The sequence below is a fragment of the Hyla sarda genome, chromosome 5, assembly GCF_029499605.1.
Source record: "Hyla sarda isolate aHylSar1 chromosome 5, aHylSar1.hap1, whole genome shotgun sequence".
NCBI lineage: Eukaryota > Metazoa > Chordata > Amphibia > Anura > Hylidae > Hyla > Hyla sarda.
In genome coordinates, this window is record NC_079193.1 from 268,233,584 (window position 1) to 268,249,652 (window position 16,069).

Genomic DNA, 16,069 nt, shown 5'->3' on the forward strand with positions numbered 1-16,069 from the left:
CAGCCTGCTCAGCATATCACAACACTTTCAATGGTGTTACAGTGCCATAAGTTTGTGAGCCAAGATAGTGTGGAGAATTCATAGTAATGTTCCTCCAGCCACCCCCTAGTGATCTGAGCCTGATGGCAGAGAGCCCCGTTCTGTTGAAAGATAGCCTGTGGTCTAGGAATACTTCAGCAAGTAATGGGACTGGCCACTCCAGATGACCTTATGGCAGGTGTCTAAGGTCCAGTGATTTCTTTCCTTCGCCACGCAATGAAGCTGGGTTGTCAAGGGAAGTCGTCTGTCATTAGCTACTGAACCACAAGCTAACCAAGGCACGGTTATGGACGGTTGTCTTAACCACTTAAGGACGCAGGGAGTAGTTGTACGCCCAGTGCCCACGATATAACGCGTCATATCAGGTCGGTCACAGCGGCAAACGGTAGCCAGGACCCGGGGCTAATACCGGACATCACCGATCGAGGTGATGTCTGGTATTAACCCTTTAGACGTGGCATTAGAGTTGGCTGCCACGTCTAAAGTAAAAGAAAAAACACATTCCTGACTGCTCAGTTGGGCTGATCAGGACCAACGCGGTGTCCCGATCAGCTAGGACGCACGAGGAGGGTCCCTTACCTGCCTCCTCCACGTCCAATCGATGATTGCTCCAAGCCTGAGATCCAGGTTTGAGCAATCCACCACCGATAACACTGATCAATGAAATGCTATGGCATAGCATTGATCGGTGTGAGAGATCAGTGTATTGCATGTTATAGCCCCCTATGGGGTCTATAACATTGCAAAAAAAAAAAAAAAAAAGTGTTCAAAAAAAGTTGATAAATGTGATTTAACCCCTTCCCTAATAAAAGTTTGAATCAACCCCCTTTCCCCATAAAAAAACAACTATTTAAATAATATAAAAATATGTGGTATCGCCGCGTAAGTAAAATGCCCGTACTATAAAAATATATAATTTATTAAACCGCACAAGTCCAAAATAGAGTATTTTTAGTCAATTTTTATACCATAAAAAAAATGTACAAAAACGGTACCGACAAAAACTTCAGATCAAGGCGCAAAAAATTAGCCCTCATACATCCCTGTATATGCAAAAAGTTATAGGGCTCAGAAGAGGACATTTTTAAACACATTCATTTTCCGTGCATGTAGTTAAAATCAAACGTATAAGTAGGGTATAATTTTAATCGTATAGACCTACAGAAGATAAGGTGTCATTTTTACTGTAAAATGTACTGCGTAGAAACGGAAGCCACCAAAATTTACAAAACGACGTGTTTGTTTTCCCCCCCCCCAATTTTGTCGCACAATTTTTTTTGTTTTGCCGTAGAACTTTGGGTAAAATGACTGATGTCATTATTAGCTTCGGAATACTACAGAGTATTCTTTTCTTTTTGGAACACAGAGCTCTCTGCTGACATCATGACCACAGTGCTCTCTGCTGACATCTCTGTCCATTTTAAGAACTGTCCAGAGTAGGAGAAAATCCCCATAGCAAACATATGCTGCTCTGGATAGTTCCTAAAATGGACAGAGGTGTCAGCAGAGAGCACTGTGCTCGTGATGTCAGCAAAGAGCACTGTGTTCCAAAAAGAAAATAATTTCCTCTGTAGCATTTAGCAGCTAAGCACTGGAAGGATTAAGATTTTTTAATAGAAGTAATTTACAAATATGTTTCACTTTGTGGCACCTGTTGATTTAAAAATAAATAAATAAATAAATAAAACAAGTTTTCCACCAGATGAACCCCTTTAAAGGGGTTGATTGCCCATGGCTGTACTGCTGGATCAGTTGGTCCACTGTGTTATACTCGTTGCTTGCCTCCGATCAACCACACGTGGCCTGCTACTGTGTTATCTTCTGTCAGATGTCTGTCCACGGTTCATCTAGTCTTGGTACACTTTCGATAAGGTGATTCAGAAACAGCCAATAAATACAGATGTTTATTAAAAGACCAGCCTAAATAATCCACCTGTGGCCACAGACACTCTAACCCCTACATTTACCCACCACTGAAAATTGTTGCCTTAAGCTGTGCATAAGAGAGGTCAACACATTATCAGAGTGGATCATGATGCTGCCACCAACTGCTATCAAACTAAAAGGTCGGGCACTTAGTGTTTTTAATACACTGAACAATTACTGTATACATTAGCATGAAACGCCATGATAGCAATGGCTCCATGTCCAATGGTCTGACTATTCCTTCCCTATTTGGAAATATAGGCTCTGGGAAAATTACATTTTACAAAACATTAATTAAGAAAACATTACCTGTCTGTGAGGAATGCACATATCAAGTTTTTTGCCTCTTTTGAAATGTCACTGTCTTCTGGGAATGTAAGAGAGTTTTTGTGATTCATAATCTTGCTATATGTACCAACCAGAGAGTCTGCATAGAAGGGAGTGTCTCCTGCAAAAGAGAAAACATGCTACACTGTTAAATGCACCTAAGCAGAAACAATACAAAGACTTTGGGCTTGTTCACATTAACGTCTGTCCCTGTTAATTCATGCCTGTTCTCAAACCCCCCGACCCCTGCTGCACATTTCCAAGGGCAATCACAGTCAGGTACGGGGATGAGCAGTGGGGAATGGAGTGCTTTGTCCCCGCTGTGATTGCGTTCGGAGATGCGGAGCGGGTGTTGGGTACAGGATGAGCAGCAGTGAGGAAAGAAGTAAAATGTCACTGCTGCAAAAAATTGCCCTCGGATATGTGGGGCGAGGGTAGGGGAAAATGAAATGAGTACAAGCACTACTGTAGTCTCCCCAGCCGTCCGTAAACTCCCGCAGCCGGGGGAACTACTACTTCCATCATGGAAATTAGTCTTTTTCCATGATGGAAGTAGTAATACTGCTGCGGGAGTCTGTAGGCAGCTGACTTTTCATAGTAACAGAGGAAAAATGGATGCAAAAGGATAAGTATCCCTATGCATCCATTAGTAGTATGGTCCGTTTATGCAGGGGCATTCTCATCAAAAGTTCTGTCCACAGGAGAAGGTGAAAACGGCAGATTGGTGGAGATTCCCAACTGTTCTCCAAATTAATGGAGTGGCAGCACATATGCTGAACATTGCTGAGCACCATCAATGCCCATGTATGGAAGGACCAAGTGGAAGTAAGCATGTTAGACAAGACTGGACTACCTTTTTTTATCTTAATTTTTTTTAGATGTTTTTAACTTTGTATGACATTTTAAGCCAAAGCAAAAGGTAAATGACATTCTTAACATATTATGAAAAAAATACATGCCATGTGCATTCTAAGTAATTTAACCAAATTACCCAATAGCCACTGTTATCTGCATACCTTTTTCTGATATTATAAAGCAACTTACCTACAAGCATTTCATAAAGGAACACTCCGACAGACCACCAATCACATTCTCGTCCATAGTAACCATCACCTCCCTGTGATTTTAATACTTCAGGGGAAATGTAGTCAGGAGTTCCTACAGCAGTGTCACATCGTACCATTCCTTCCTATAAGCCAGAGATCAAACATTTTACTGGATCATAACAAAACCCAAAATAACCATTTAGATTAGTTGAATCACATTTAGTTTCCCCCCCCCCCCCCCCTGAAGTTAATTAAGAAAAAATGCAACAAATCTGTGGCAAATTTAAAGAGCAGTCCAGTGCTGAAAAACCTATCCCTATCCTAAGTATAGGGGATAAGTTTCAGATCGCGGGGGTCCGACCGCTGGGACCCCCGCAATCTTCTGTACGGGGACCCGACAGCCCGCGGGAAGGGGGCGTGTTGACCACAGCATGAAGCAGTGGCTGACACGCCCTCTCAATGCAACTCTATGGCAGAGCCAGAGCGCTGCCTTCAGCAATCTCCGGCTCTGCCATAGAGTTGTATTGAGGGGGCGTGTCGGCCACCACTTCGTGTCGGCCACCACTATCTGGCCAGCGGGCCCCGTACAGGAGATCGCGGGGGGCCCCAGCGGTCGGACCCCCACGATCTGAAACTTATCCCCTATCCTTAGGATAGGGGGATAAGGTTTTCACCACTGGACTACCTCTTTAACCCCTTATTTTTGTACTTTTGTTTTTCCTCCTCACCTTTTAATAGTCATTGGGAGACATCATTGCATTTAGAGCTGTTTTGTTTATTTTTGGACACATTGGCCAACATTTATCATTGTCTTTAGACTGTTTGCAATCCACTAAGTTGCAATCCACTGATTTTGGCAATACACATGATATGGAAGGGTTTTATGAACGGTGCCTTTTTGTGTAAAGGCGCAAAGCCACTGAAAAGTCTCTAAAACTACACCAGCCCAGACTTAGCTTAGCTTTTTGGTGTATATGAAGAGAGAAATTCCTGAAAATGTGACCTGCACAAAATTTATCAAATGCTCTGCGACAATTAAATACATTTGGTGTTCCTACACATTACAAAACACAAACAAAAAAAAAAAAAGGTGCAGAAAAATGCTTCCCTTAAACCTACAATGATAAATGCCAGCCATTTTTATTTATTTTTTTATAACTTTTTTGCAACTTCTCAAATAGACATTCTTCACAATGTTGACTTGCAGTACACCCTTTATGCTTTTCACTATGCAGTGGTCATGTACACTGCTCAAAAAAAATTAAGGGAACACTAAGATAACACATCCTAGATCTAAATGAATGAACTAATCGTATGAAATACTTTCGTCCTTACATAGTTGAATGTGCTGACAAAAAAAAATAAAAAAATCACACAATTATCAATGGAAATCAAATTTATCAACTCATGGGGGCCTGAATATAGAGTCACACTCCAAATCAAAGTGGAAAACCACTCTACAGGCTGATCCAACTTTGATGTAATGTCCTTAAAACAAGTCAAAATGAGGCTCAGTAGTGTGTGTGGCCTCCATGTGCCCGTATGACCTCCCTACAATGCCTGGGCATGCTCCTGATGAGGTGGCGGATGGTCTCCTGAGGGATGTCCTCCCAGACCTGGACTAAAGCATCCGCCAACTCCTGGACAGTCTATGGTGCAATGTGGCGTTGGTGGCTAGAGCGAGCCATGATGTCCCAGATGTGCCAAAAAGGGCTGTTTGCTCAACAAAGAGCAGTGCCTAGTAAGTTTCTCAGCTCCCATCGCAAGTAGTACACAGTGTACAGACAGACAATACATGAATCCATACACCACTTATGTTGCTCTAAAACAGTATTTTCCAACCAGGGTGCCTCCAGCTGTTGCAAAACTACAACTCCCAGAATGCCCGGACAGCCAATGGCTGTCTGGGCATGCTGGGAGTTGTAGTTTTGCAACAGCTGGAGGCACCCTGGTTGGGAAATACTGCTGTAAAAGAAGGGGCAAAGGAAATAGGGAACAATATATGCGCTACTGTTCCTTCATTTTATAAATAGTCTCCCCACCAATCGAAATGTCTGATACGTCAACATGGATAGGTATCCTTTAAAGTAGAACAGATATACATTCACCTTGAGCATGTCTCATTGGCTGACTTACCGCGTTCATCTTCATACAAGTACCAAAATCTGCAAGTTTTAAATGACCAGATTTGTCAAGCAGCATATTGTCAGGCTTCACATCCCTGCAAGACAATAATCCTTCATGAACAATCTTTAAATAATACAAAATCATTTTTTTTTCTTCAAGTTTTGGAACATAAAATAACAAACATTACTAACCTCTTCAATCCCCCACAAAACCAACACTGATGCTACAGAGGTCCCTGCCAGTCCTTGAGGTCATTAATTGGCTAAAGCGGCTGAGGCCGCAAACAAGGCCGGAGGAAGTATGGCCCAGATTTATCAAACTGAGTTAAAAAAAAAAAAGTGGAGTGATCTTTCCATAGCTCAGCTTTCACTTTACCAGAGCTTGTTAGCTGAGCTGTGATTGGTCGCTGTGGGGAAATCACTCCACTTTTTCTCTCTCAGTTTAAAAAATCTCATCTTATGTCTCTACATACGAAACAGCTATTGCCTCTGAGTCAGTGGCGTTCTTCTACTCTCCCAATGTGATTTGGTTATCGCTCTCATGCAGTACTACTAGTATTAAGGTTTAGTACTGAACGCTGATGCTAGTGGTACAATACATGATCACTGGAGCTACTGACTGTTCACTAGCTGCCAGAACATTACTACTGCAGCATTAGCATATGATGCAAATACAATTTTTAGTCTTTTATTGTATAACATGGATGGCTCCTTTTTTATCTGTTTAGAAAACTGGATGCTTACAGCCAAGCTCAAGTGTACCAGCAGTAGCCTCTCACTAAAAATACTTTCCACTCTAACTTATATGTACAGTAAGCTACATAGTTTTACATTTCCTAATTCTTATGTAGTACCCTCAATGCGACAGTGCAGAGCTTACAAAAACTTACCTATGAATGAAGCCCATTGAATGAATGGCGTCTAAGGATAAAACTACTTCAGCTGTATAGAAACGTGCCCATTTCTCAGGTACGTCATAGTTGCTCATTAAATTTACTAAGTCTCCTCCCGGCATGTACTCCATCACCATGTAAAGATACCGATCATCTTGAAAAGCATAGAATAGCTGCATACAGAACAAAATAAGGGTTATCTTCTTACTATAGAAGCTTAGGGGAAAAAGTCCAGAAGGTGCAGATACTTAACATATGCAGTCAAAACAAACTAAACTTAAAAAATACATTCTGATCCCATTTGTCTATAGACCTGGATTAACAAGTGGTAACAAACCGAAAAGACAAATCAATTAAGTGGATTTCAATTGAAGGTAGAATTACGTTGTAGACAAAATTGGACCACTGTGCAGCACCTTGCCCACAATATGACAAATTTGTTTAAAAAATTAGGTTAGGCTTCTGTAGCATGCCAGTCACAAGGTTACATGTAGTGCGCCACGCTGGTTTACTGCCTGTTACTCATACTATTAAATCGTAAAAGGCGGCGCAGCACATTATAAGTGCAGCCACAAAGTGCTCCTCCAACGACAAAGATATTGTATACCGTATTTATCGGTGTATAACACAAATTTTTTATGCTAAAATTTTTAGCCTAAGGTCTATCTGCGTGTTATACACCGATAGACTGTTTGTGACCATGCAAAAGCCGCTGCAGTTCAATGATTTAAAGCGGGCACTTTAAATCATTGAACTGCAGCAGTTTCTGCCTGGCCATAGTCCCACTGCCACTGCCTGGTTCTCTCCCCGTCCCCGGTTTTATAGTTACATGTGCCCTGGGAACTGCGGTCCTTCATGCTCCAGCGGTCTCCTGATCTGTCACTGTGCGCTGCGTAATGACGAGTGACGTCCTCAACACGACGTCAGTCAGTGCGCAGCGCTCAGTGACAGATCAGGAGACCGCTGGAGCATGAAGGACCGCAGTCCCCAGGGCACATGTAACTATAAAACCAGGGACAGGGAGGGAATTGGGCCGATATACTACAGATACTGGAAGCCTGTGCTAGCATTTCTCCTGCGGTGTTGCTATTAGTGTGTGAAGAGTGGGAGAAGAGGGTTGCATTGACAATCCAACACAATGGGCCGCACATTGAACACATTTTATAAGTGGTCAGAAACTTGTAAATAACTCATGAAAGAATAAAGTTATGTTAAAACCAAGCACATCATTGTTTTTCTTGTGAAATTCCCAATAAGTTTGATGTGTCACATGACCCTCTTCCTATTGAAAAAACAAAAGTTGGATTAAAAATGACCGACTTCAAAATGGCCGCCATGTTCAACAGCCATCTTGAAAAGTTTCCCCCCTCACATATACTAATGTGCCAAAAACAGGAAGTTAATATCACCAACTATTCCCATTTTATTAAGGTGTATCCATATAAATGGCCCACCGTGTGTGTGTGTATATGTGTATATATATATATGGCAGAAGAAGAATCAAGAACAAAAGGACAACGTTTCAGCTGCTAGCAAGCAGCTGTTCTCCTTGCTTGCTAACAGCTGAAACGTCGCCTTCTTTTCTTGATTGAATAAATGATACCCACAATCTTTGAAGTGCCTATGTTAACTTGGAACTTTGTGACCTGGGAACCTCTACTAATTTGCACCCAACTGCAACTTGTACTTATTAGGTGTGCTTTTACCTTTTTTCATACATATTAGAATTTTTTTTTTATTGCCATTTTTTATAAGTTCAGATTTTTTTATTTATTTAGTTAAACATGACGGAAACTATACAAATCTGGTATTGCCAAAATAACATGTTCGCTCAGTTACAAGGTAAATGACGTAGAAAAGAAAACCACCAAATTTGCTAAATTATCATTTACTATTACAATTTGACTTCACCGATAATATAAAAAAAATATATATATAAAAAAAATATATATATAAAAAAAAAATATATATATATTTATTTATTTATATAATATTTTTTTAGGGTTCAGAGAATAAGTTATTGAAAAATTAAAAGGTATCATAGTAGTAAGTTATGCTATTATAGGGCGAGGAGGAAAAAACGAGTGTAAAAGCGAAAATTGGCGGGGGCAAGTGGATCGTCATGAGGGACAAGTAGATTTTGCTCCCGTTTAGTTCCATGGAAAAGTAGGTTTTTTTAAAAATAAATTTCCACAACCCTGTGTGTGTGTGTGTGTGTATGTATGTATGTATATGTGTGTGTGTGTGTGTGTATGTTTATGTGTGTGTGTGTGTGTGTTTGTATGTATGTATGTGTGTATGTGTGCGTGCGTGCTTATATAATATACACACACACACACACACACACACACACACACACACATACACACACACACACCCCTATACATATGCAAAATAAAATTCTCCAACATACCTGCACAACCCAAGGACTGTTGGCAAAGGCCATAATATCTCTTTCTTCCCAGAAGAATGCAGAGTCTGACCTCTTTATCATCTCCAGCTTACTTAGAAGCTTCATGGCATACACCTTTCTGGAAGATTTGTGCCTTACCTTTTAAAACAAAGTGGCATTCCATCAAGAACCAATTACATTGATTTACTTTTCTAAATAAACTCTTTACAACAAGTATAACAAAGATCATGGTAACTGGACAGAAAAGTAGCTACTAGACTTGGAGCAGCTTCTGTTTGTGGCATAAATACCACAGGTATTCAAACAAGTGTCCTATAACTATACATGAGATATGTTAACCATACATGCATATTTTACAGCAAAAACAAATTATCAGCAATCCGTCTTGCTACTGGTGGAAAGTCACCAAAACACCCAACATATGATACACATTCATAGTTCCTTGCAGGAATACTCTAAACCTTGATCTAAAATCCTGGCTTTGTTTAAAGACAAATTTCATAATTACAGGAAAGCACTTCTCAGAGAAGGCGACCGCTGGGACTCCTTGCCATCTCAAGAATGGGGATCCAAGTCTTCTGTGAGAAAGAAGCAGAGGGAAACATGTATATTGCTGCTCAATTCATTCTCTATTGGAGCCATGGAGAAAGCTGAATCCTGCTCTCCAATCTGACACAAAACTGGGGTCCCCATTCTTAAGAGTGTGGGGTCCCAACAGTAGAAAAAAAAAATTTCCTTAAAAGGCTGGGTTCAAAAGTTAAAGCTAAAAGGCAACAGAATACCAAGCAACTATGAACTGCACAGCAAATTTAAGAGAAGCATTTAGCTGTAGTGCTTTACCTGTAGCTGATGCAAAACAAACATTTAATAAAACAAATCCACTACCTCACCAGAGCCTAAATGTGTAAAGCCAGCTCTAAAAGGGATGTCCAAGAACTGCGAAACAAGACTGAATTTTTTCTTTAGCAGCACAACAGTAACCTCGCTATATTTAGGTGAATGAGCTGAAATGCAATACTACACAAAACATGTAGATAGGTGTGGGGCTATTTGTGGAGGGAAGAAGCCTCAATCTTCCTGCTTTCGAGACAAGTGTTTGTTGCAGGAGATGCAACAAGGGCTGGTCTTGGAAGGAGGAAGAAGAAATCAGAGGGGGGAACAATGCAAAACGGAAACTGTGTGTGGTTGACTATGGTTTGAAGTGCTGCATAGGGGAGGGAAGAAACAATACATTCGGAAAATGTGCGAAATGTAGTCACTAGAATAAAGCATTCAGGTCCTTGACCTTATTAAGACATTGTGGCACAAGTCAACATACTTTGTTTGTAAGCATCCTCATGTATACAAGCAATGTATGTCCAGAACACATGATATGAATGGGGCCCAAAACAAATACCATTTTTCTATATTGCAGACTTAAGCAACCTACCAGCTGGACTTCACCAAAAGCTCCTCTGCCAATGACCTTAACTACTTCGTAATCTTCAGCTTTCATTCGCAAATCACGAATTTTACTTATTGTGTCTTTATCTAGAATCATAAAAAGGAAAAAAAAAAAACAAGAAAAAGGTTCAGTCACTACACGTTATTAAAGAGGATGACGACAACAACGCTGGAAGAAGGACATAGAATTGGCAAAGTATGCCTCTTTTTATGACTGAATCCTAGGCTCTAATGTACAACATGCAATGGGAATAACTAATTATTTGTATAAACCTGTCACTCTATAAACCAGAATCCACGTACAGAATCCCAGTGGGCAGATATTTCAGCTCCAAATTTGGTCATGGCTGAAAAAGGCTATTTTAATCCACTGGGGTCAACACTGGCATGAGATTGCATGGAAAAAGTTCAGAACGTTAGTGTTCACCAAACAGAGCACTATTAAACTGAACCGCTGGAGCTTTAGAAAATATGAACATCACTATTCATATCCAGGGATTTTATTTTTAACAAAAATATGCTACCTCTCAGAATTGTAAGGACTTGCTCCATCAACTCAGTCTTGCAAAGTGTTCGAGGAATTCTCAGTATCTGCCAAAGCAACACATTAAAGCTGATCTGTTTCTGCAGTTATGATGGGAGTGAGTTAAAGGGGTATACCCAGCATATAAAGTAATGTCATATGGCACCAAGTTATAACTGGAAGGGGTCTGACCTCTTGGACACCCAGTGATCCAGAGAATTAAAGGGGTACTCCAGCGTTTAGACATCTTATCCCCTATGGGAGGGGGCGTGATAGCTGTCACGCCCCCTCCCATAGGCTTGCATTGAGGGGCGGAGCGTGATGTCACACGAGGGCAGAGGCGTGACGTCACATGCCGCCGGCCCTGTGGTCGCCGGTAATCAGAATCGGAGCGAATGTGTTCCGGGGAATGATTTTAACTGGGCAGCTGCGTGCAAGATCACTGGGGTCCCCAGTGGCGGGAGCCCCGCGATCAGGCATCTTATCCCCCTATCCTTTGGATGCTGCGCACTAGTAGTGGGGTACCAGAACTCCAGCCACAGAGACATCAAGCATGTGAGAAATGACAGGCGGCGGAGGAACCATGCAGACCACTGTCTGGCTTACTGGTATGGGTCCATAGTATGCAACAGGTCACTCCATCGGACACCTCGCACTAGCCGTTGGGTACCGGAATGTCAACCGCGGATGCGGCAGATATGAGATTGGTGACCTGTGGAGGAGGGAATCATAGTATATACACACGCCAATAACCCTCCCCTGATGAAAGACCATCGGAGGAAGAACCCTGAAAAGGCCCTAGGCGTCCGCCAGGAACGCAAAAGCTCTGTAAGGCACCGGACTAGAGGGGTGCCCTGATAGGGAGGGATTAGGACCGGCCTGTGGGCACAGTAAACCATGCATGGTACGCAGCATAAGGGGAAACCAGGCACTAAATGAATCCCCGGGATCTCCAGGGACCGCCTAACGGCCCGTGTAACGGTTCGCATATGCTTTCTCATAGAGAGAGAACTCTGCAGAATTAGGTATGGCAGAGGCATAAGGCAAAAAACATTGTGCCGATAGAGCTATCTGGAAAAAAAGGTGGACCCCATATACAGTCCCTGAAAAGGACCCAGCAGATATTAATCAGATAAAAAACAATATTACGGGCAAAAAACTAATAGCTATGAGCTGCCACAGAAGGAGCCACAAAAAACAATACCATTAACAGCCGCTAGAGGGAGTTTTCCAGGAAAAAAGACCAGACGAAGACAATTTATTTATTTTTTTAATTAAAAAGCTGCGACACTGTGCCGGTGCCTAAGTAGTAAATGGCACGCCCCGGCAAGTCACCGCTCAGCTGCACTAAGCCAGCAGCTGTATACAGCGGTGATTGTGAGTGCAGGTAGCCACAAACTAAACAGGAGTTGTGATGCAGCGTGCTGTAGGAGCGCTTGCCGCTCCTTGGCTTGGGGGGGGGGGGGGGGGGGGTTAGGGGGTTTAGACAGTGGTGCCCGGCTAGGCAGGCTTCTGCTGAGCTGGAGGAGAAATGGCCCTGAACCAGGGAGTCAGGAGGGAGACAGCCTCTGACATCCCTGGTAGCGTGAACAACTACTGCAGCGCCCTAAGCCTGGAGGGATCGCTGCGGGAGGAGGGGCGTAGCTATGCTCCATTCATGCGAGGCGCTGAAAGGCGCTAGGCTTTTCCTTTACGGCGCGTCCAAGAGAGCGCCGAGAGGGGGAGAAAGTCTTCCTTTAGTTAGTCTCCAGATTCCTGTGCATGGGGAGAAGGGGGGCGGAGCTACCTGCCGCCATTATGGGTCCCGCTGGCCAGCAAGCACCAGAGGTGATCCGACCAACTGAAGTAAAGAAAATCAGCGGTCGCTGAAAGTACAGGGAGCCGCTGCAAAAGCCGTCGGCTGCCCTGAGACAGAAATGGCTGCTGTAACTTTGAGACCACTGGCGGGCAGGTGGAGGGAATGATATACCCACCCAAACTGCTTCAACCAGCTTATGGCCACACTGCATCATACCAGGCTAAGATAGCAGGGCGAGCAGGAGCATTGGGGGACCCGGACCCAGAGAACAACCTCCAGGCGCTGGCGAGAAGGGGTTAACAGTACATACTCTATGTATGTGCCCCTTTGTCGTATATGAGGGAACAGGTAGCGCCATGCTCCTAAACCCCCACCTGAAAATGAGAAACAAAAGGGAGGAATAAAGCTAACTAAACAGCCCTTACTAAAAAATAATAATAAAAAAAAAGACCATGTCTGGGGAGCTCCAAGACCTGTGTCTTTCCCTCCTACTGACACTAGCTAAAACAGATTACCTCACTTCCAGTGGGCGGGTATATCCTGCCAGGGAGGAGCAGACTTTTTTCCCCCAGTGTCAGCACCTCCTAGTGGCAAGAGCATATACCATGTTCTCTGTGTCCCCCAATGAAGAGCGACCGAGAAACAAGCCCTCACATGGGTCTGTGGATGTAAATATAAAAGAGTTATGATTTTTAGAAGATGAGGAAGAAAAAAAACGCAAAAATAAAATTGGCTGTGTCCTTAAGGGGTTACTAAACTATTAGATTTTTTTAAGGTTACATGTTTTTATTTGTAAACCATTTTGATTTGTTGTTTTAATATCATGCGCACTATACAGGCCTATGATTCTAGTCCCACCTTATCCATGATTAAGGCCCGGTAGGGCGGAAACTAGTCAGAGTGGTGTGGTGTCTGTCGGTCATCTGTTTGCACCAAGTTAGGCTTTACCTGTATGATTTTACTTGGAGATTTAAAAAAGTCAAGTTTTAAAGGATAGTGTGTCATATTCTTAAATTTTTCTAACATTTTATAAAGAGCCACACTTATACCCCCATTTGAAAGCCTGAACTAGACTGAAGTGAAGCTAGTGAAGAGTTAACACAGTTTCCGAGACGTGTCATTTATCTTCAGTGTATTTACCTAGTTACTCATGAATTACCACACCTTAAGCAACACTAGAAGGCCAGCTTTACCTAGGGAGCAATATCCACAAGTTGGTGTTTTATCTATTCCGTAAGAGAAAGATATACATATTTTATACGTATATACACACACACAAATGGAATTATACACATATACACAAAAAGAATGGAATTATTCTGCAAGGCACTATAAAGAGCTCTGTAAACCCGGTCTCCTCTCACAAAGTCACAACTTGAAAATTCTTACATCGATTTAAGAAGTTGTCAATGTTCTTGTTTTTCCTCATCGCGGGGAAGTCCAAATCATACACCATTGCGTCCAAGCCATCCTGCAAGACAAAAAAATAACAAAAGATTAGGAGATACTGTAATGATATTGTCAGAAAATGTGAAACTCTTCAGGGTATGATGGTAAAGAGGATAGCCTTCATTTGCTTAGGGCAGAGTTTGTTAAACCAGGGTGCCTCCAGCTGTTGCAAAACTACAACTCCCAGCATGCCCGGACAGCCGTTGGCTGTCTGGGCATGCTGGGAATTGTAGTTTTTCAACAGCTGGAGGCACATTGGTTGAACAACACTGGCTTAGGGCTTACAAACTATACTTCACCAAACACATAGCATGGCTCCAACTAGGTTTCTTTTCATAGGAAGTAACCAATACGCACTTGGATATAAAAGAAAATCTTCATTTCCAATGGAGTGGAGAGTATGAAAAAAAAAAAATCTAATTTGTACCACCACCCCATGCCCATGAGCAAACCAAAGGGAATCGGTCAGCTGCATTTGCTGCTAAGAGCTTCAGACAGAGCTGAAAAGAGTCTGATCACACTCAGAATTTTCTACAGCAAAAATTATCCAGAAGCGGCACGCGGAGATCAGTCTCTGTTTGGCATGCAGATAGCGGGAGATTTAAATCTCATGGCGATGTCAAGTAGCAGCCAGAGCTGAAATGGGAGCGATTGCAGAATCTCTACCACCATCATCTTGCGCTGGGCCTCCTCTGGAGGATTCTGCCTGAAAATCAAACATGTCAATCTTTCAGCAGAATTCTATTTTGTACTGGAAGTTCCACTAAAGAACTTCTGTAGTGTGAACTTCACAATGGAAATTCATTGCAAAAATTCTGTAGTGTGAATAGGCTTTTGGGGTTAACAAAAGTCTTGCTCCCCGATGCCAGGACCGGTCAGGCATTGCCAGTCATTATAGCCTGCAATGCATTTTGCCAAAAGAATAAACCTCATTCTTCTGGCGCGTAATTCCAGCAGCGGAAAGCTCCACCTCTGAAATTCTGTTGTGTGCGCTTTGCAGTGGAAATCCATTGTAATTAAGTGTGGCTCACCCCCGGGTGTCTGTCCTGCTACTCCCTTAACAAGTATAACATTTTAAATAAATATAACAACTCAGGACGACTCCTCTAGACACTACAATATAAGATGATAAATGTGTATATGGATATAAATATATAGAATCGGGTTTGAAGTAAAAAAAATAAAAAATAAAAAAAGGGAGGAAGAGGAAACAAAACGAGATATATCTCCTTTTTTTTCTCTTTGCCTTTTCTTCCCTCTTTTTTTTAAATACAGCTTTTGCCTCTATACAGACTTAACCAACACCTGCTATATGATTAAAGCACAAATGTCTATCAAATTAAAATACAGTGAAATAATTAGCTTTGCATGGGATCCCTATGCATATGCTTAAATAGTGATCATATACTTCATAAAATAATAGGTGAATAGTAAAACTGGAAACACTAGAAACCGCATTTCAACATTTAAAAACAGGCAAAACCGCATAGAGTCATAGCCATAAATGTTGGCACCCCTGAAATTTTTCTAGAAAATGAAGTATTTCTCACAGAAAATTATTGCAGTAACACATGTTTTGCTATACATATGTTTATTCCCGTTGTGTGTATTGGAACTAAACCAAAAAAGGGAGGAAAAAAAGCAAATTAGACAATGTCACACCAAACTCCAAAAATGGGCTGGACAAAATTATATCCAGAATATAAAAATTGTCCCCCATACTGTCGGCAGCAAAAAAATAAACAGGTACATACCTTCCTCCGCTCCCCCGGTAACCGGCTCCGGTCTCCGACAGGATTCTCTTCCTGGTTGCCGGTGGTCGGCGAGTCATACTGCACTCAGCCAATCACCGGCCGCAGTGAAGTCTCGACTCGGCCGGCGAGCGGCAGTGTGAGAACGCTTCAGGACACAAAATTCTTCACTACACCGGCACCTGCTGTCAGGACTTCGCTGCGGGCAGTGATTGGCTGAGTGCAGTATGACTCGCCGACCACCAGCAACCTGGAAGAGGATCGTGGCGGCGATCGTAGCCGGTTACCGGAGGAAGGTATGTACATTAGGGATCGGCAGATAATCACGATTTTGG

At 42.4% G+C, this 16,069-nt stretch overlaps 1 protein-coding gene across 3 annotated transcripts in view; it reads right to left on the reverse strand.

Annotated features, from left to right (window-relative positions):
* The window catches only part of ROCK1 (Rho associated coiled-coil containing protein kinase 1), a 153,013-nt gene that overhangs the window by 87,755 nt on the left and 49,189 nt on the right, over positions 1-16,069 (reverse strand). For all 3 annotated transcript variants that reach the window (XR_008844196.1, XR_008844197.1, XM_056521689.1), the window contains exons 2-8: positions 13,924-14,005; positions 10,200-10,300; positions 8,771-8,908; positions 6,355-6,530; positions 5,475-5,559; positions 3,337-3,481; positions 2,275-2,413 (exon numbers count right to left, since the gene is read on the reverse strand). Coding sequence is in view for 1 of the 3 variants with exons in the window: in XM_056521689.1 (XP_056377664.1) it covers positions 2,275-2,413; positions 3,337-3,481; positions 5,475-5,559; positions 6,355-6,530; positions 8,771-8,908; positions 10,200-10,300; positions 13,924-14,005 (866 nt within the window). In the remaining 2 variants the exon portion in view is untranslated. The remainder of the gene's footprint in view (positions 1-2,274; positions 2,414-3,336; positions 3,482-5,474; positions 5,560-6,354; positions 6,531-8,770; positions 8,909-10,199; positions 10,301-13,923; positions 14,006-16,069) is intronic.